The sequence below is a fragment of the Entelurus aequoreus genome, linkage group LG27, assembly GCF_033978785.1.
Source record: "Entelurus aequoreus isolate RoL-2023_Sb linkage group LG27, RoL_Eaeq_v1.1, whole genome shotgun sequence".
In the NCBI taxonomy this organism is placed as follows: Eukaryota; Metazoa; Chordata; class Actinopteri; order Syngnathiformes; family Syngnathidae; genus Entelurus; species Entelurus aequoreus.
The window spans coordinates 32,712,166-32,735,978 of NC_084757.1; the positions used below are offsets into that span (position 1 = coordinate 32,712,166).

The 23,813-nt window shown below is 40.2% G+C and overlaps 1 protein-coding gene across 8 annotated transcripts in view; it reads right to left on the reverse strand.

Annotated features, from left to right (window-relative positions):
* Positions 1-18,094: 18,094 nt before the first annotated feature.
* herc2 (HECT and RLD domain containing E3 ubiquitin protein ligase 2) overlaps positions 18,095-23,813 on the reverse strand; it is a 187,742-nt gene continuing 182,023 nt past the window's right edge. For all 8 annotated transcript variants that reach the window (XM_062038932.1, XM_062038931.1, XM_062038930.1 and 5 more), the window contains exons 89-91: positions 22,026-22,131; positions 20,088-20,300; positions 18,095-18,799 (exon numbers count right to left, since the gene is read on the reverse strand). In XM_062038932.1, coding sequence (XP_061894916.1) covers positions 18,527-18,799; positions 20,088-20,300; positions 22,026-22,131 — 592 coding nt within the window. In that variant the 3' untranslated portion in view covers positions 18,095-18,526. The remainder of the gene's footprint in view (positions 18,800-20,087; positions 20,301-22,025; positions 22,132-23,813) is intronic.

Here is a 23,813-nt window from a genome sequence, read left to right on the forward strand (position 1 = left end):
CTGCACATACACTACCGTTCAAAAGTTTGGGGTCACATTGAAATGTCCTTATTTTTGAAGGAAAAGCACTGTATTTTTCAATGAAGATAACTTTAAACTAGTCTTAACTTTAAAGAAATACACTCTATACATTGCTAATGTGGTAAATGACTATTCTAGCTGCAAATGTCTGGTTTTTGGTGCAATATCTACATAGGTGTATAGAGGCCCATTTCCAGCAACTATCACTCCAGTGTTCTAATGGTACAATGTGTTTGCTCATTGGCTCAGAAGGCTAATTGGTGATTAGAAAACCCTTGTGCAATCATGTTCACACATCTGAAAACAGTTTAGCTCGTTACAGAAGCTACAAAACTGACCTTCCTTTGAGCAGATTGAGTTTCTGGAGCATCACATTTGTGGGGTCAATTGAACGCTCAAAATGGCCAGAAAAAGAGAACTTTCATCTGAAACTCGACAGTCTATTCTTGTTCTTAGAAATGAAGGCTATATCACAAAGTTGTTTGGGTGATCCCAAACTTTTGAACGGTAGTGTATACTACTACGTATACTACTGTACATATACTACTACGTATACTACTGTACATATACTACTGTACTTATACTACTACTTTACATATATTACTACAATACTACTGTATGTGTGCTACTACTATATTACTGTACATATACTACTACGTATACTACTGCACATATATTACTACTATACTACTGTACATATATTACTACTATGCATACTACTGTGCAAATATCACTACTATACTACTGTACATACATTACTACTATACTACTGTTCATATACTACTATGTATACTACTGTACATATATTACTACTATACTACTGTACATATATTACTACTATACATAAATTACTACTATACTACTGTACATATAATACCACTATACTACTGTGCATATATTACCACTATACTACTGTACATACACTACTACTATACTACTGTGCATATATTACTACTATACTACTGTACATATGTTACTACTATACTACATATATTACTACTATACTACTGTGCATACACTACTACTATACTACTGTACTTATACTACTACTGTACATATACTACTACAGTACATAAACTACTATTGTGCATACACTACTACTTTACTACTGTACATATACTACAACTGTAGATACACTCCTATTATACTACTGTACATACACTACTACTGATATACTACTGTGCATACACTACTACTACTACACTACTGTACATACACTACTACTGTACATACACTACTACTACTACTACTACTATACTACTGTACATACACTACTACTGTACATACACTACTACTGCTATACTACTGTACATACACTACTACTGTACATACACTACTACTACTACTATACTACTGTACATATACTACTATACTACTGTACATGCACTCCTACTATACTACTGTACATACACTACTGTACATATACTACTACTGTACATACACTACTACTATACTACTGTACATTCACTACTACTATGATACTACTGTACATACACTAATACTGTACATACACTACTACTGCTATACTACTGTACATACACTACTACTGTATATACACTACTACTACTATACTGCTGTACATACACTACTACTATACTACTGTACATTCACTACTACTACGATACTACTGTACATACACTAATACTGTACATACACTACTACTGCTATACTACTGTACATACACTACTACTGTATACACACTACTACTACTATACTGCTGTACATACACTACTACTGCTATACTACTGTACATACACTACTACTGTATATACACTACTACTACTATACTGCTGTACATACACTACTACTGTACATACACTACTACTATACTACTGCACATATACTACTACTACTATACTACTGTACATACACTACTACTATACTACTGTACATATACTACTACTGTACATACACTACTACTATACTACTGTACATATACTACTGCTATACTACTGTACATACACTACTACTATACTAAAGTACATATACTACTGTACATACACTACTACTATACTACTGTACATATACTACTACTATACTACTGTACATACACTACTACTATACTACTGTACATACACTACTATACTACTGTACATACACTACTACTATACTACTGTACATATACTACTATACTACTGTACATACACTACTACTACTATACTACTGTACATACACTACTATACTACTGTACTTATACTACTACTATACTACTGTACATATACTACTACTATACTACTGTACATACACTACTACTACTATACTACTGTACATATACTACTACTATACTACTGTACATACACTACTACTACTGTACATACAGTACTACTATACTACTGTACATATACTACTACTGTACATACACTACTACACTACTGTACATACACTACTACTATACTACTGTACATATACTACTACTGTACATACACTACTACTACTATACTACTGTACATACACTACTACTGTACATACACTACTACTATACTACTGTACATATACTACTAGTGTACATATACTACTACTATACTACTGTACATATACTACTAGTGTACATATACTACTAGTGTACATACACTACTACTACTATACTACTGTACATATACTACTACTATACTACTGTACATATACTACTACTGTACATACACTACTACTACTATACTACTGTACATACACTACTACTATACTACTGTACATATACTACTACTGTACATACACTACTACTACTATACATACACTACTACTGTACATACACTACTACTATACTACTGTACATATACTACTAGTGTACATATACTACTACTATACTACTGTACATATACTACTAGTGTACATATACTACTAGTGTACATACACTACTACTATACTACTGTACATATACTACTACTGTACACATACTACTAGTGTACATATACTACTACTATACATACACTACTACTATACATATACTACTATACTACTGTACATATACTACTAGTGTACATATACTACTACTATGTCCTGGGTATGACGTTAAACTACAACCGCAGGCTGTAGAGAGGTAGCACCTTACCTCAGCAAGGGTCCTCTAGCTAAGGAAATATCCCTACTGATAGTCCTGGTCCTCCTGCATGCCTGTATGGCACTTCCCGTGGTGCCTAGCCTAGCCAGCACACTGGGGTAGAAGACTGGTTCTCGGCTGACTGCGCGGAAGAAACCCTCAGAGGTTCAACGGGCTGAATGGCGACACCAGCAGGCTCTGTGGAGCGCTATGGGCTGGATGTGTTATGCTATAATGTGTCCAGGCCATCCACTGCACCTGGATCCATCTCCAGCTGTCTCGACTCTGTCTTGCCACTGGATACAGGTGGACTCGGGCGAGAGAGTGAGGTCGGCGCTGCGCAACCCACCCTCACTTAAATCCAATGCACCGCGCAAGTCATGACTTCACACACACACAACACCCGCAATCTCCCCCACCCTCACCCAAGTCCTGCGGCGTCGGGCACGTGGCCAAGTGGCAGGTGTGGACTTCACTGGAAGCCATAGTCACAAACTCGCACGCAGGCGGCTCGGGCCATAGGGTCGCTGTCCAATGACTGAGGCAGCACTGGACTTCGGCAGCCCCCCGAGCGACTAGGCAGCCCTCTTTAGGAATGCACTGCCTACCTCCTGGCATGAGGAACGGGCTAGAAAAGGTGCCCCAAAAATTGCCTGCCTCACCTGTTCCTGGCCAGCTAGCCGCAGCTGGCAGGAGTCCCATTACCAGCGGTAAGAAACAAGGAAAAAAGAAAAAAGTGACACCGATCACCCTTGGCACATGGAATGTGCGCACACTTCTTGATAGGGCTGGTGACCTATCAAGACCTGAGAGGAGAACTGCCCTGATCGCCAGAGAGCTGGACCAGTACGGCATCCAGATCGCTGCTCTCAGCGAGACACGTCTAGCTGGAGAGGGACAGTTGACAGAGACTGGTGCTGGCTATACGTTCTTCTGAATAGACCGCACTGAAGCAGAGCGGCGTGAGGCAGGAGTTTGCTTTGCCATTAAATCCAACTTGGTCAGTAAGCTGGCTGCACTTCCCAAAGGTGTCAGTGACCGCCTGATGACGCTGCGCCTGCCTCTTCCAGGAAAACACTCTGCCACACTCATCAGTGCCTATGCCCCCACGATGACGAACACACACGATGTGAAGGAGAGGTTCTATGAAGACCTGAACGCTACCATCGCGGCAGTGCCCAGGGCAGACAAGCTCATCATCCTCGGTGACTTCAATGCCAGGGTCGGCACTGATCACAAGTCATGGGAAGGAGTCCTCGGCAAACATGGCATGGGCAGCTGTAACAGCAATGGCATCCTTCTGCTGGAGACCTGTGCGGCACATGAGCTATTGATCACCAACTCAGTTTTCAGCCTTCCAAAGCGCAACAGGACCTCATGGATGCATCCCCGCTCAAGACACTGGCACCTACTGGACTATGTCATCGTGAGGCAAAGGGACAGACAGGATGTCAGAGTTACAAAGGCGGTGTGCGGTGCAGAGTGCTGGACTGACCATAGGCTCCTTGTGTCTAAGCTGAACATCAAGATCCATCCTCCCAGAAGGCCTCAAAGTTCCAAATTTCCGAAGCGCTTGAACGTTTCCAGGCTCACCAATGCCTCTGTCACGCAATCCCTGACTGAAGAGCTCACCAGCAAACTGCAGGACCTGAAACCCTCAGGGAATCTCGAGGAGGACTGGGCTGCGTTCAGAGACACCATCTACACTGCTGCTCTCAATGCAGTAGGACCTACAGCCCGCAGGCAACAGGACTGGTTTGATGAGAACGATGATCACATCAGAGATCTTCTCCAGGAGAAACATCGTCTGCACAAAGCCCACTTCAGTGATCCAACATCCTCTCAAAAACAGTCTGCCCTCAAGAACATCAAAGCAACCGTCCAGCGGGAGCTGCGTCGGATGCAGGACGACTGGCTCTGCCGAAAATCTGACGAGATCCAGTCCTATGCAGACCAGAATGACAACAAGAAGTTCTACAGCACCCTCAAGGCCATCTACGGACCTACAACATCAGGATCTCCTCCTCTCCTCAGTGCTGATGGCAGCACACTGGTCACAGACAGAGAGAAGATCCTTGAGCGCTGGGCTGAGCACTTCCACGGTGTTCTCAACCGCCCCTCAGCCATTAATGACGAAGCCATTGCACGCCTCCCTCAAGTCCCTGTCAACACCTCCCTTGACGAACCACCAACGGAAGCTGAGGTCATCAAAGCCATCAGAGGACTTCCAAATGGCAAAGCACCTGGTGCTGATGCAATTCCAGCAGAAATCTACACAGCAGGTGGACCACCTCTGACCAAACAACTGGTAGACCTATTCTGCACCATGTGGAACCAAGGGAAGCTGCCACAAGAGTTCAAAGATGCCTCCATCGTCCATCTATACAAATGCAAGGGCAACAGGCAGGACTGCAACAACCACCGCGGCATTGCTCTGCTGTCTGTAGCAGGAAAGATCCTGGCCAGAATTCTGCTAAACCGCCTGACGGAACATCTCGAACACGAAGACCTCCTACCGGAGAGCCAGGCAGGGTCGTGGTACAGTGGACATGATCTTCGCAGCTCGCCAACTCCAAGAGAAGTGCAGAGAACAGAACGTCACTCTATACTCCACCTTTGTAGATCTGACGAAGGCCTTCGACACTGTCAGCCGAGAGGGCCTCTGGAAGATCATGGCCAAGTTTGGCTGCTCTAACATCTTCATAAACATGGTCCGTGAATTCCATGATGGAATGCAGGCACAAGTCCAGGACAACGGCGCATCATCTGAGCCTTTCCATGTGGAAAATGGAGTCAAACAAGGCTGTGTTCTGGCACCCACTCTGTTCAGTATGATGTTCTCAGCCATGCTGACAGATGCTTTCCGGTCTGGGGACATGGGGATAGACCTGCGCTACCGCGCTGATGGCAGGCTGTTTAATCTGCGAAGACTCCAGGCAAAGACAAAAGTACAGACCACCAAGGTTCACGACTTTCTCTTTGCGGACGACTGTGCCCTGAATGCCTCCAACGAGCTGGAAATGCAACGGAGCATGAACAACTTTGCCACAGCATGCTCAGACTTTGGACTCACCATCAGTACAAAGAAAACAGCGGTTATGCATCAACCTGCTCCAGGAGACCCGTACACTGAGCCCCTCGTCAGCGTAAATGGTGAGGACCTCAAAGCTGCTGAAAAGTTTGTCTACCTGGGTAGCACCTTGTCACGCGTGGGCAACATCAACGAGGAGGTCATGCATAGGATAGCGCATGGAAGTGCTGCATTTGGCCGACTCCGCAGTTCTGTCTGGGAGCGCAGAGGGCTTAGCCTACGGACCAAACTTAAGGTCTACCGTGCTGTTGTCCTACCCGCCCTGCTGTATGCCTGTGAGACCTGGACTGTATACAGCCGGCATGCTAAACAGCTCAACGCCTTCCACATGAGATCTCTCAGGAGGCTGCTTAACATCAGGTGGCAGGACAAGATCCCAGACACTGAGGTCCTCCACAAGGCTGAGATGGATAGCATCTATGCCATCCTCAAGCGTTCCCAGCTGAGATGGGCTGGCCATGTCTGCCGCATGTCAGATGAACGCCTCCCAAAAATGCTCCTGTACGGTGAACTGCACCATGGAAAGCGCTCACGCGGCGGACAGCGGAAACGCTTTAAGGACACCCTAAAGGCCAGTCTCAAGGGCTGTGGTCTGGACCCAGAGACATGGGAAGCCGATGCCCAACACCGTTCAAACTGGCGCTCTGCAGTCTGGCATGGTGTAGCAGACTTGGAGGAAAAACGCATCCATGAAGCCCAACAGAAGCGACAGCTCCGCAAGACCAGAGACAGTTCCTCCCTGTCTGCCAGCCACCCCCCAGCCATAACCTGCCCTCACTGCAGCCGGTCATTCCGCGCAAGGATTGGCCTCATCAGCCATCTTCGCACACACAAATCAACGTGAAGTCACCTGGTCATCTTCGAAAATGAAGGACGAACATGTGTGACATATACTACTACTATACTACTGTACATATACTACTAGTGTACATATACTACTACTACTATACTACTGTACATATACTACTAGTGTACATATACTACTACTATACATATACTACTACTATACTACTGTACATATACTACTAGTGTACATATACTACTACTACTATACTACTGTACATATACTACTAGTGTACATATACTACTACTGTACATACACTACTACTATACTACTGTACATATACTACTAGTGTACATATACTACTACTATACTACTGTACATATACTACTACTGTACATACACTACTATATATACACTACTTCTACTGTTGTCAAGTTCTTCAGGTTTTTTCACAGCCGTGCCCAAACTTAAAAGGGCCAGTTGGACTCAAGAAGGACTCAAAGGGACAACTCGATCCTCTTTCCTTGTGATTTATTGATGTTTGATTTGAAGCAATAAAATAAAGTGGGTTATCGGTGTAAATAAATGGATGAACAGAATGAATAGTGGAATAGTTGAATAGTGGAATAGTTAAATAGTTAAATAGTTAAATAGTGGAATGGTGGAATAGTGGAATAGTGGAATAGTTGAATAGTTGAATAGTTGAATAGTGGAATAGTTGAATAGTGGAATACTTGAATAGTGGAATAGTTGAATGGTTGAATAGTGGAATGGTTGAATAGTTGAATAGTTGAATAGTGGAATGGTTGAATGGTGGAATGGTGGAATAGTGGAATAGTGGAATAGTGGAATAGTTGAATAGTGGAATAGTGGAATAGTTGAAAAGTTAAAATAGTGGAATAGTGGAATACTTGAATAGTGGAATAGTTGAATAGTGGAATAGTGGAATAGTGGAATAGTGGAATAGTTGAATAGTTGAATAGTGGAATAGTTGAATAGTTGAATAGTGGAATAGTGTAATAGTGGAATAGTTGAATAGTTGAATAGTGGAATAGTTGAATAGTGGAATAGTGGAATAGTGGAATAGTTGAATAGGTTGATAACCTTAACCAAACATACAACATGATACATGCTTTGCTTTTCTTTTAAAACAATCCAACCAAATTAACGTCCACTGATAGGGCCTAGGTTTAAGAATAAATTTAAACATTTCCAACAATATGAATGAAATTAAATTTAAACAATCCATCCTAATTATTAGTGATGGGTCCGGCAACACCAATGCATCGGCGCATGCGTCGAGCTCATAGAGCGAAACCCTGTGTCGGTGCGCATACCGCTTCTAGAAAGTCACGTGACCGATCATGAGCTGTTTTGGTCACGTCACCGATACGCGAACTGTGTCGCCTCCTCTGTGCCCTGTGAGCTAAGGTGCGCGCCTGCGCAACTGCGCACTGCTCAAGCGTCCTCTGCGCACAGCAAATATATGCCGCGCACCAAATCAAACCCATCTGAATTCTAAACAAAATAAAGACATTTATTCTGTGTAATTCTGCAATGCAACTCTGAGTGACGGTGACAACAAGCGGCCCTAACGGTGTTCGTCAACACCGTTCAATTATTGTAACGTCTATCGAGATGCTTCGACGCCAGGAATTATATTGATCACTTTATTGAGCAAAACTGTTTATATTTGGCCATAACCACACCAAAAACATGAGTAAAAAACTTCTATCTCGAAAAACTAGTCATTTTCTGCTGTACAAACCAGGCCAAAACCAACTTGTCATCTGTCACCAACACGCATACCACTAAACCACTGGTGCGTTTATGGCCACACAAAAAGTCAGACAACTCAAACACCACACAAAGTTACACTATGACTCCTCAGTCATACGTGTGCTTATTCTACTCTCATTTATTATTAATGTTAATTTATTGATATTAATCATGGAATGCTGTTACTAGAGAAAGTTACAGGAATGCACACTTCATCCTATGCTTACATTTCATTGTGCAACAGGAGGATGTTTAAAGGGGAACTAAATGTGATCTCTGAAAGGGGTACAAATGATTTCCAAAGCAGGACCCCCACCCAGACATATTGTACAACACTAATCCATAGCTTATGAAAAACAAGATTTCTTTTATTTTCATTACAAGTGGGCCAAATCACTAATATTCTAAAATAATCTCATGAAAATGACTCCTCTCATTTGAGTGTTGTTCTAAAAGATTGGTTTGAGACAGGTGTGCTGCTGGTGATGTTGCTCACATGTGCTCCACTGAATGCTCAGGGAGTTTTTATGTTTGCTCACACACATGAACAATTAGAGGGAACATCGCCTGTGAGCGGGTCTTTTCTACAGACGGAGAAATAACAACTAAGAGAAATCATCTCAAATTGAATACGTTGGAAAAAACTGTTTTTTTTAAATAAAAATGTGTAAAAAATAAATAAAAATTCCCAGTCCACAAGCATCCTCATTCACAACACGTTCTCTTAGTTTTCCATGCTACGATACATGTTCACATTATTTATTGACTGTATCTAAAAAAGATAAAAATATATTTTTTATTTAAATGAAGATATGAAATAATCCTAAATGACTTGGTTTATATTATTGTATATACTAGGTCATAAAATCAGTGTCAGTTGAGTCAGTCCATAGGTTGCCTGTAGGGATTTTTCATGTCCAGCAGATGTCAGTATTTAGTGACACAGTATCGACACAGTATCAATACAGTTTTGCAACGTGTCGAAACGCTTCATGACGCCTCATCAACCCATCACTAATCCTAATTATAAGAATAAACTTAAACATCGCTGATACTTTTTACATTTACTTTCAGTCAACTTAAACCATTTTGTAAACATCAGTGAAATGATCTTCTTGAAACATTCTCACCAGTGCAATTATCTTCTCTCCCTCGTTTCCTCACCAGTTGTGTCCACACAGGAGCTGTCTTCCTTCCTCTTAGCAGCATCTTCACTTCCTCTTAGCAGCATCTTCCTTCCTCTTAGCAGCATCTTCCTTCCTCTTAGCAGCATATTCCTTCCTCTTAGCAGCATCTTCCTTCCTCTTAGCAGCATCTTCCTTCCTCTTAGCAGCATCTTCCTTCCTCTTAGCAGCATCTTCCTTCCTCTTAGTAGCATCTTCACTTCCTCTTAGCAGCATCTTCCTTCCTCTTAGCAGCATCTTCCTTCCTCTTAGTAGCATCTTCACTTCCTCTTAGCAGCATCTTCCTTCCTCTTAGTAGCATCTTCACTTCCTCTTAGCAGCATCTTCCTTCCTCTTAGCAGCATCTTCCTTCCTCTTAGCAGCATCTTCCTTCCTCTTAGCAGCATCTTCCTTCCTCTTAGCAGCATCTTCCTTCCTCTTAGTAGCATCTTCACTTCCTCTTAGCAGCATCTTCCTTCCTCTTAGCAGCATCTTCCTTCCTCTTAGTAGCATCTTCACTTCCTCTTAGCAGCATCTTCCTTCCTCTTAGCAGCATCTTCCTTCCTCTTAGTAGCATCTTCACTTCCTCTTAGCAGCATCTTCACTTCCTCTTAGCAGCATCTTCCTTCCTCTTAGCAGCATGTCAAAAAGGGGTGGCCAAACATTTTGACCATGTGCTCTGAGCAGGTGAGCAGGTGAATCCAATGAAAGCAATCTGTTGGAAGCAGGTGGAGATGTTCAGCCCTCAGCTCTCACTGTTGCCCCTTCAGGCCTGGAGTGTACTCTACATGCTGCTCTGTACTTTGACTTGACAACTGTACATATACTACTATTGTACATACACTACTACTATACTACTAGTGTACATATACTACTACTATTATACTACTGTACATACACTACTACTATACTACTAGTGTACATATACTACTACTATACTACTGTACATATACTACTACTGTACTACAGTACATACACTACTACTATACTACTAGTGTACATATACTACTACTATACTACTGTACATATACTACTACTATACTACTGTACATACACTACTACTATACTACTAGTGTACATACACTACCGTTCAAAAGTTTGGGGTCACCCAAACAATTTAGTGGAATAGCCTTCATTTCTAAGAACAAGAATAGACTGTCGAGTTTCAGATGAAAGTTCTCTTTTTCTGGCCATTTTGAGCGTTTAATTGACCCCACAAATGTGATGCTCCAGAAACTCAATCTGCTCAAAGGAAGGTCAGTTTTGTAGCTTCTGTAACGAGCTAAAGTGTTTTCAGATGTGTGAACATGATTGCACAAGGGTTTTCTAATCATCAATTAGCCTTCTGAGCCAATGAGCAAACACATTGTACCATTAGAACACTGGAGTGATAGTTGCTGGAAATGGGCCTCTATACACCTATGTAGATATTGCACCAAAAAGCAGACATTTGCAGCTAGAATAGTCATTTACCACATTAGCAATGTATAGAGTGTATTTATTTAAAGTTAAGACTAGTTTAAAGTTATCTTCATTGAAAAGTACAGTGCTTTTCCTTCAAAAATAAGGACATTTCAATGTGACCCCAAACTTTTGAACGGTAGTGTATATATATATATAGTATATACAGTATATACATAGGTGTGTATATAAGTGACTGTAGTATTTTTGTTTCTGCATGTCAGTGACCATGGTAACCTAATGAACACACATGTAACATGTGTTGAATTACTGTAATTGTTGTAAAATTATTTTTGATCAAACTCATTAACTTTGCTTCCAGCAGACCTGACTGTACCACTGTGTGTGTGTGCGTGTGTGTGTGTGTGTGTGTGTGTGTGTGTGTGTGTGTGTGTGTGTGTGTGTGTGTGTGTGTGTGTGTGTGTGTGTGTGTGTGTGTGTGACCACCTGACTGTCAGCACGTAATACACTTGTGTGTTATTACTGGGAAAAGAAGTCTAAGTCCACAAAGAATGCTATTGATTTTTAAGCCAAGTCTCTGGAAAAGTGTGTCTTTGAACTACTCACAAATATCACACACACACACACACACACACACACACGGTAAGAATGTGTGTGTGCACGAGGGTGTTGAATAAGAGCAAACGTAACCTCTTTATTTTCCCAGCTCATTGAGGCGCCGCCATGGCGCTGCAGCAGATGGAATTATGGGATACATTCTCCATTCCTCACACAGCACTGCACAGTGTACTTTAGAGTAGTCTGTGTGCAGCTTGCCGTCAAGAAGCAGCACTCATTAGCCAATTATTTACACGTTCATTCACGTGTGCTGATATGCTGATCTTCACTGCTGCACACTGACTACTCTAAAGCAGATGGATACCATGTGATGGTTGTACATCACCAGCATGAAGACATTCACCGACTGTACAGAACATAAACACAATATTAGCACAGGAAATATGGAAAGTTATTTCACGATCAGTAAGAATAATGAAGAAAAATAATCTTTAAAATTTTTAACGTAACTTATGCTTCCTAATGTACAACTTATGTATTTTTAATGTAAAACTTATGTATTTTTTTTGTAAGTTATGTAGTTTTAATGTACAATTTATGCAATTTTTATGTACAACTTATGTAGTTTTAATGTACAACTTATGTATTTTTAGTGTAACTTATGTTTCCTAAAGTGCAATTTATGTATTTTTATTTAAATTATGTAGTTTTAATGTACAGCTTATGTATGTTTATTGTAACTTATGTAGTTTTAATGTACAACTTATGTATTTTTTTGTAAGTTATGTAGTTTTAATGTACAATTTATGCAGTTTTTATGTACAACTTACGTAGTTTTAATGTACAACTTATATATTTTTAGTGTAACTTATTTTTCTTAATGTGCAACTTATGTATTTTTATTTAACTTATGTAGTTTTAATGTACAGCTTATGTATGTTTATTGTAACTTATGTAGTTTTAATGTACAACTTATGTATTTTTTTGTAAGTTATGTAATTTTAATGTACAATTTATGCAGTTTTTATGTACAACTTATGTAGTTTTAATGTACAACTTATATATTTTTAGTGTAACTTATGTTTCCTAATGTGCAATTTATGTATTTGTATTTAACTTATGTAGTTTTAATGTACAACTTATGTATTTTTTTGTAAGTTATGTAGTTTTAATGTACAATTTATGCAGTTTTTATGTACAACTTATGTAGTTCTAATGTACAACTTATCAATCAATCAATGTTTATTTATATAGCCCTAAACTTATGTATTTTTTTTGTAAGTTATGTAGTTTTAATGTACAATGTATGCAGTTTTTATGTACAACTTATGTAGTTTTAATGTACAACTTATGTATTTTTTTTGTAAGTTATGTAGTTTTAATGTACAATTTATGCAGTTTGTATGTACAACTTATGTAGTTTTAATGTACAACTTATATATTTTTAGTGTAACTTATGTTTCCTAATGTGCAATTTATGTATTTTTATTTAACTTGTGTAGTTTTAATGTACAGCTTATGTATGTTTATTGTAATTTATGTAGTTTTAATGTACAACTTATGTATTTTTTTGTAAGTTATGTAGTTTTAATGTACAATTTATGCAGTTTTTATGTACAACTTATGTAGTTTTAACGTACAACTTATATGTTTTTAGTGTAACTTATGTTTCCTAATGTGCAACATATGTATTTTTATTTAACTTATGTAGTTTTAATGTACAACTCAAGTACAAAAATGGCGGCACCCTGACGGGCTGCGGCTTGCAGACGCTCATGGTAGTAATAGAACAATTTGGTAAAAAATACCGGAAAATTCTGTGAAATTCATGGCTGTCTTACAGCGGGGACACTCCGTGGTCACATACCACCGCCAGACAATTCTGGATGTGGATGGATCGGGCCGTTTTGGACTGAAAGATGTGTGTACGTTGGACCTCCTCGCTAGCATGGGAATTCTACGCCGGCTACATCCGGCGGCCTTTGAAACAGCGGAGTCTAGTACCAGCGGGGACTGTCAACAGAAGACACGTAAGCGGTGTGATCGGAAGCAGAAGCGGGGATGCCGAGCAGGGCTAACAACAAAGCTAAAGGCTAATCCCCACAGAACGCCGCTTCCTTCCATCCTGCTTTCAAACGTCCGTTCCCTGGAGAACAAACCGGACTACCTGAAGCTGGATTTAAATGCAAGACGCGAGATGAGTGCTGCGCCATATTTCTCACAGAAACGTGGTTGAAACCATCCGTTCCGGACGAGGCAGCTAGCATCGAGGGGCTAACTATGTTTCGGTCGGACAGGGGCAGATCTCTCACTGGTAAATCCCGAGGCGGTGGTGTTTGCATATACGACAACAACAACTGGTGCAACAATGGGAAGATAGTCTCATGTCACTGCTCTCCTGATGTAGAACTATTAACTATAAAATGCAGGCCATTTTATTTACCCAGGGAATTCAGTGCTATGATCTTCACAGCAGTGTACATTCCCTTTGAATGCGTTGTACTTCTCCATCAATGAACTGCAAACTACACATCCAGAGGGAGTTTTCATCGTGGCAGAGGATTTTAATCAAGCTAACATGAAAACTGTGTTCCCTCATTTCCATCAATATGTGAATTTTGCAACCAGGGGTGGAAGCAAGCTGGACTTGGTGTATAGTAATATTAAACAGGCGTATAAAGCTACACCACGCCCCCACCTCGGCTCCTCAGACCATCTACCTGTGATGCTAATTCCTGCATACAAGCCCCAGCTGACCAGGAAGCAAGCTACAGTGAAGCAGGTGAGGACCTTGGCCAGAGGGAGCAATGTCAGCATTACCAGACTGCTTCGAAACCACAGACTGGGACATGTTCAAAGCAGCCGCCACCGAAAATCACCACACATGTGTGGAGGAGTATGCAGAGTCTGTGTCCGCGTACATTCAGAAGTGCATGGAGGATGTCAGTGTGATCAAGAACATCCTCACACGGGCCAAGGAGAAACCCTGGATGAACAGTGAGGTACGTGCAACGCTGAAGGCCCGGAACAAGGCTTTCAAGTCTGGCGACATGGTGGCATTAAAGTCAGCCAGAGCTAACCTGAACCGTGCCATTAAGGTTCCAAAGCGTGCTCACAGTCAGAAAGTGCAGGACTTCTTCGAGAACCCTACAAACACTAGACGGATGTGGCAGGGCGTACAGGTCATCACGGACTATAAAGCTGCCCCCCGTCCCTGTGACCACAGTATCAGCTTCCTAGATGACCTTAACAACTACTTTGCAAGGTTTGAGGCACTAAACACCACTCCGGCGAGAAAATCCATCCCTCGCCCTGATGAGCAGCCGCTCAACCTGGATATAGCGGATGTCCGGAAAACCCTGAGGAGAGTGAACCCCCGGAAAGCACCGGGACCTGATGACATTCCGGGCAAGGTGCTTAAGGGACGTGCAGACCACCTGGCAGGGGTTCTCACAGACATCTTCAACATCTCGCTGACCCAGGCTGTGGTACCATCATGTTTTAAGACGGCCACAACCATTCCAGTGCCTAAAAAACCCACTATCTCCTCCCTCAATGATTACCGCCCCGTTGCACTCACCCCCATCATAATGAAGTGCTTGGAGAGGCTGGTAAAGGACTACATTGTCTCCAGACTTCCCCCCCACATTCGACCCATACCAGTTTGCTTATCGCCCTAACCGCTCCACAGAGGACGCCATCTCCTCTGCAGTCCACCTGAGCTTAGAACATCTGGAAGGAAAGGACACACACGTGCGGATGTTGTTCCTGGACTTCAGCTCAGCATTCAACACCTCTTGGTGAGCAAACTGGCCCCCCTTGGATTCAGTACCCCCCTTTTGCAACTGGCTGCTTGACTTCCTCACAGACAGACTCCAGTCTGTGAGAGTGGGCAACAACACCTCCAGTGCATCTCCCTGAGCACCGGCACCCCCCAGGGCTGTGTCCTGAGTCCGCTGCTGTTCACGTTGATGACCCATGACTGCTGCGCCAGGTCCACTACCAACCACATTGTGAAGTACACAACAGTAGTGGGCCTCATCCGGGACAACAACGACATGGACTACAGGGAGGAGGTGAAACATCTGGTGGACTGGTGCAGAACCAACAACCTGGTCCTGAATGTCAACAAGACCAAGGAGATCGTCGTCGACTTCAGGAAGCACCAGTCCAGCCATGCTCCACTCTTCATCAACGGCACAGCGGTGGAGATGGTAAGCAGCACCAAGTTCCTGGGGGTGCAGATAACTGACAATATGACCTGGTTCCGACACACCGGAGCTCTTGTAAAAAGAGCTCAGCAGCGCATGCACTTTTTTGCGTGGGATGAAAAGAGCACAGCTCCCTCCCCCCATTCTCAGCACATTCTACAGAGGCACTATAGAGAGCCTACTGACCAACAACATCTCTGTCTGGACTGGAGCCTGCAGTGCCTCAGACTGGAAGTCTCTCCAGAGAGTGGTGAGGACGGCAGAAAAGATCATCAGGACTCCTCTTCCTCCTATCCAGGAGATGGCAAAAAGCCGCTGCCTGACCAGGGCTCAGAAAATCTGCAAAGACTCCTCACCCCCACCAAGGACTGTTTTCACTGCTGGACTCTAGAAAGAGGTCCGCAGCCTCCGTAGCAGAACCTCCAGGTTCTGTAACACTTCTTCCCTCAGGCCGTAAGACTCTTGAACGCATCATAATAATCCCCTCAATTCCCCCCAAAATGGCTGAACTGGCTGGAATATAAAGACAATATAACATACATCCATAAACGTGGACGCATGTGAGAAAGTGCAATATATTTATCTGTACAGTAATCTATTTATTTATTTATTTATATCTGCACCTTATTGCTTTTTTATCCTGCACTGCCATGAGTTTATGCAACCAAATGTACTTCTTATCTGTACTGTAAAGTTCACATTTGAATGACAATAAAAAGGAAGTCTAAGTAGTTTTAATGTACAACTTATGTATGTTTATTGTAATTTATGTCGTTTTAATGTACAACTTACGTGTTTATTGTAATTTATGTAGTTTTAATGTACAACCTGTGTAGTTTAAATGTACAACTTATGTATGTTTATTGTAACTTATGAAGTTTTAATGTACAACTTATGTATGTTTATTGTAATGTACGTAGTTTTAATGTACAACTTATGTATTTTTGTAACTTATGTAGTTTAAATGTACAACTTATGTAGTTTTAATGTACAACTTATGAATTTTTAAATTAACTTACGTAGTTTTAATGTACAGCTTATGTATGTTTATTGTAATTTATGTAGTTTTAATGTACAACTTATGTAGTTTTTATTTAACTTATGTAGTTTTAATGTACAACTTATGTATGTTTATTGTAACGTATGTAGTTTTAATGTACAACGTATGTATGTTTATTGTAACTTATGTAGTTTTAATGTACAACTTATGTATGTTTATTGTAACTTACGTAGTTTTAATGTACAACTTATGTATTTTTTGTAACTTATGTAGTTTTAATGTACAACTTATGTATTTTTTGTAACTAATGTAGTTTTAATGTACAACTTATGTATTTTTGTAACTTATGTAGTTTAAATGTACAACTTATGTAGTTGTAATGTACAACTTATGAATTTTTTAATTAACTTACGTTGTTTTAATGTACAGCTTATGTATGTTTATTGTAATTTATGTAGTTTTAATGTACAATCTATGTAGTTTAAATGTACAACTTATGTATGTTTATTGTAACTTATGTAGTTTTAATGTATAACTTATGTATGTTTATTGTAACTTACGTAGTTTTAATGTACAACTTATGTATTTTTTTGTAACTTATGGTTTTAATGTACAACTTATGTATTTTTGTAACTTATGTAGTTTAAATGTACAATTATGTAGTTGTAATGTACAACTTATGAATTTTTTCATTAACTTACGTAGTTGTAATGTACAGCTTATGTATGTTTATTGTAATTTATGTAGTTTTAATGTACAACTTACGTATGTTTATTGTAATTTATGTAGTTTTAATGTACAATTTATGTATTTTTAATGTACAACTTATGTAGTTGTAATGTAAGTTAGAAGCAAGAAGTGAGTGAGTGAGTGAAGGTGACAGGGTGAAAGTGTGTGATCATGGTAGGAATGTTGTGTCGGGATTAAAGAAATCTCCCATAATTCCAAGAGGGCCCCCCCCCCCCCCCTCACGTGCTGGGGTGGAAAAGGTGGGCGGAGCTTGAAGCAACACAAAGCCAGTGATTGGTTGATGAGTCATGTTTGTATTCCTGAAGTATGAAGATGGAGCCTGCAGGACTGTCATCATCCTATTTATGTACACACTTGCACTACAACACTTTTGTCACAACAACAACTTGTGGATGCAACTTTTCACCTGGCAGCGTATTTACAGGACAGGAAGTGACTTCTTCAAGACAGGAAGTGACTTCTTCAGGTGACGTGAAAGTGAAACCAACCTCGCTCACAACATGAAAGCAAAGTCCGCACTTTTTTTTCTTTCTTCTAAGATCATTTGCAAACACACACGCACACACACACACACACACACACACACACACACACACACACACACACACACACACACACACACACACGCACACACACACACACACACAAACACACAGATGAGTGCGTCCGAGGAGAACGCCCGCAGGAATGTGAGCATTATAAAAGGTCAGAGGTCAGTGACCAGTGAGATAGTCCTGTGTGGAGTCGGAGGCGAAGGAGTCGGCGTCCTCGTTGTCCAGGTCGTCGCTGCTGTCGTCCTGGGCGGGCTCCCCCGACAGGGCGATGCGTGCGTAGTCGTCGGTGTCGATGGACTTGCAGAAGTGGATGGCGTACTTGAGCTTGTCCTGCAGCACCTGCCTGCACGAGTACCTGGGCAGCTTGAGCAGGAAGAAGCAGGTGTACGACTCTGGCAGGAAGTGGTCAGGAGGGTTGTACTTGTCCAGCACCTGCACAGTGACATCACACTCGCAGTCACTCGTCACCTTCCTCAACTCACCTGCCACTAAAACACTTTGCACTCAAACTACCTGGGCTTCACTACACATCTTCAAATGCTATCAGTCAGTCGGTTACGTTCTTGGGAGTTTGAAGTTCGATCATTTGGTTTTTTTCTGCAGCAAATTTAATGTTAAAATATCATGTTAGCATGTAGCTAACATAGCTATGCTGCTAATGTGTGCTGTGTATGTATTTTTAACATATATATTTACAATATATACATAGATGCATATATATGTATACATATATACTTACATATGCATATATATATACATACATATTCATATAAATATAAAAATGCATACATACATACATACACGTGTATATATATATATATACACACATACAAATATGTACATACACATATGTACATATACAAACACATACATATGCACATGTGTATATATGTATACATATATACTTACATATGCATATATATATACACATACATATTCATATAAATATACATACATGTATACATACATACATACACGTGTATATATATATACGTATGTATATATACACACATACAAATATGTACGTACATACACATATGTACATATATAAACACATACATATACACATGTATATATATGCATAATGTATATGTATATACACACATAAATATATGTATACATTTACATATATCCATTACACATATATATGCATATATACACACATTGTTCTCCCGTGTTGAAGTCTGTGGGCTTAACCACTGTACTATGCAGCTGATATATATATATATATATATATACATAAATACATATAGTCAAGGTTTCTGTGGTTTATCCGTTATACAGTGCTTAATACCGGGGTCAAGCGGAATATACGTTAGGCTATATCATCCCTACAAGCCTGTTTGGCAGGTTTCCCTGCTCGGCTTGTAGGGATGATATAGCCTAACGTATATACTGTATATACACCCATCCATCCATTTTTTTTACCGCTTGTCCCTTTTGGGGTCGCGGGGGGTGCACGTACATTTATACAAGGTTATATATAAATACTGTTTGCTTTGTGTTTTTCCACAGGTGACATATTAAATAAATACAATTAAACATTAAAAATATATCAAATTGGGCAAATACAATCACAAAAAGAGATGTTGACTTTAAATAATGATTTTGAACATGTTTCAATGATGCTAAATATGGTAACCGGTAGGACAAAAACAGTATGAGTGTTTCCATGACAACAAACTTGTGTAAAAAAAAATGTAATCTGAACTTTTCTTACCTGCACCACGAAGTCCCGCCCCCGGAAGTCAGCGATGGTGCGCGGCAGTCGAGTGCGTCCCCACACGAATCTGAGGAAGAGCGAGCGCTCCGTGTTGGAGAAAGACTCCATCACCTCCCAGAACCACTGGATGAGTGGTGCTGTAGGCTCCACCCCCTTGTAGGTGGCCACTGACTTCAGCAGGTGCAGTGGGATGTCAGGACTTCCACACACCTGGACACATCAACACCTATTACTTCCTGTTAACTCTCCTCTTACTTCCTGTTAACACCCCTCTTACTTCCTGTTAACTCTCCTCTTACTTCCTGCCATCTTACTTCTTGTTAACTCTCCTCTTACTTCCTGTTAACACCCCTCTTACTTCCTGTTAACTCTCCTCTTACTTCCTGTTAACACCCCTCTTACTTCCTGTTAACTCTCCTCTTACTTCCTGTTAACTCTCCTCTTACTTCCTGTTAACTCTCCTCTTACTTCCTGTTAACGCTCCTCTTACTTCCTGCCATCTTACTTCATGTTAACGCTCCTCTTACTTCCTGCCATCTTACTTCCTGTTAACTCTCCTCTTACTTCCTGCCATCTTACTTCTTAACGCTCCTCTTACTTCCTGCCATCTTACTTCCTGTTAACTCTCCTCTTACTTCCTGCCATCTTACTTCCTGTTAACTCTCCTCTTACTTCCTGCCATCTTACTTCCTGTTAACTCTCCTCTTACTTCCTGCAATCTTACTTCTTGTTAACTCTCCTCTTACTTCCTGTTAACTCCTCTTACTTCCTGTTAACTCTCCTCTTACTTCCTGTTAACGCTCCTCTTACTTCCTGCCATCTTACTTCTTGTTAACGCTCCTCTTACTTCCTGCCATCTTACTTCTTGTTAACTCTCCTCTTACTTCCTGCCATCTTACTTCCTGTTAACGCTCCTCTTACTTCCTGCAATCTTACTTCTTCTTAACACTCCTCTTACTTCCTGTTAACTCTCCTCTTACTTCCTGTTAACGCTCCTCTTACTTCCTGTTAACGCTCCTCTTACTTCCTGTTAACGCTCCTCTTACTTCCTGCCATCTTACTTCCTGTTAACGCTCCTCTTACTTCCTGCCATCTTACTTCCTGTTAACACTCCTCTTACTTCCTGCCATCTTACTTCTTGTTAACGCTCCTCTTACTTCCTGCCATCTTACTTCTTGTTAACTCTCCTCTTACTTCCTGCCATCTTACTTCCTGTTAACGCTCCTCTTACTTCCTGCAATCTTACTTCTTCTTAACACTCCTCTTACTTCCTGTTAACTCTCCTCTTACTTCCTGTTAACGCTCCTCTTACTTCCTGTTAACGCTCCTCTTACTTCCTGTTAACGCTCATCTTACTTCCTGCCATCTTACTTCCTGTTAACGCTCCTCTTACTTCCTGCCATCTTACTTCCTGTTAACACTCCTCTTACTTCCTGCCATCTTACTTCCTGTTAATGCTCCTCTTACTTCCTGCCATCTTACTTCCTGTTAACTCTCCTCTTACTTCCTGCAATCTTACTTCTTCTTAACACTCCTCTTACTTCCTGTTAACGCTCCTCTAACTTCCTGTTAATGCTCTTTTTACTTCCTGTTAACGCTCCTCTTACTTCCTGCCATCTTACTTCATGTTAACGCTCCTCTTACTTCCTGCCATCTTACTTCCTGTTAACACTCCTCTTACTTCCTGCCATCTTACTTCATGTTAACGCTCCTCTTACTTCCTGCCATCTTACTTCCTGTTAACACTCCTCTTACTTCCTGCCATCTTACTTCCTGTTAACGCTCCTCTTACTTCCTGCCATCTTACTTCTTGTTAACGCTCCTCTTACATCCCGCCATCTTACTTCCTGTTAACGCTCCTCTTACTTCCTGCTAGCAAGAAACGCCAACATGCTAACTACAGGTGTGTCACTAGGCTAACATGTGCACACTCACCATAGTTTCCAGTTCATAACCGGTGAAGAGTGAGAGCAGAGGAACAGGAACAACACGAGCCATTCCTTCGCGTACAGCAGACACCTGCTCGTCAAACTCATGCAACCTGCAGCCAATACACACGCAGTAATACTGTCAGGAACGCAGTAATACTGTCAGGAACGCAGTAATACTGTCAGAAACGCAGTAATACTGTCAGGAACGCAGTAATACTGTCAGAAACGCAGTAATACTGTCAGGAACGCAGTAATACTGTCAGAAACGCAGTAATACTGTCAGGAACGCAGTAATACTGTCAGAAACGCAGTAATACTGTCAGAAACGCAGTAATACTGTCAGAAACGCAGTAATACTGTCAGGAACGCAGTAATACTGTCAGAAACGCAGTAATACTGTCAGGAACGCAGTAAAACTTTGTCAGAAACGCAGTAATACTGTCAGGAACGCAGTAAAACTTTGTCAGAAACGCAGTAATACCGTCAGAAACGCAGTAATACTGTCAGGAACGCAGTAATACTGTCAGGAACGCAGTAATACTGTCAGAAACGCAGTAATACTGTCAGAAACGCAGTAATACTGTCAGAAACGCAGTAATACTGTCAGGAACGCAGTAATACTGTCAGAAACGCAGTAATACTGTCAGAAACGCAGTAATACTGTCAGAAACGCAGTAATACTGTCAGGAACGCAGTAATACTGTCAGAAACGCAGTAATACTGTCAGGAACGCAGTAAAACTTTGTCAGAAACGCAGTAATACTGTCAGGAACGCAGTAAAACTTTGTCAGAAACGCAGTAATACCGTCAGAAACGCAGTAAAACTTTGTCAGAAAGGTTTTTGCTGACTTGACATTTGGATAGTAAGAAAGTGAGCAGTGAACAGTGCAGTTCCCCTCCAGACCTGTGAGTGGCAGTAGTGTGCATTACTGCCACACTGACAATGTTCACTACTTGCAGCTCCCTTCATGCACATTTATTCAGGTTTGCACCAAAAAGGTAAAAGTTTCTTCCTCGTGTCGCTTATTAACATGTGTGTTGAAAATATTCAAAGCAATTTTAGATTAGCGTCAATAATAAATACATATATATATATATATATATATATATACACATATATATATAAAGATACATATATATATATGTAGATATATACATATATATATATGTAGATATATACATATATATATATATGTATATATATAAAAATATATATATACATATATATATACATATATATATATATATATACATATATACATATATATATACATATATATATATATATATATATATATATATATATATATACACATATATACATATATACATATATATATATATATATATATATATATATATATATATATATGTATATATATGTATATATGTATATATATGTATATATGTATATATATGTATATATGTATATATATATATATATATATATACATACACATACATTTTATATTGTGGTTTCTTTAAACTTAGTACTTTTGCAATACTTACCTTATTTAGGTACAGAAGTGCAACAAAATATTCCCAAAATAAATAACACCTTAAATATATTATTAATAGTATCACTATTATAAGTAATATTATCATCAATAATATCAACTGGAATATTAGTTGTATTTGATGTATTATTTTATTAATAATGTTATCAATATTTTGGTAATATCAATGCCATTATTATTGATTAAAAACATATTTAAAATATCGTTTAGAATTATATGAATGTTTTTTTTATAATACGATGAATATTTAAGAATAATCATGGTATTCAAAAATT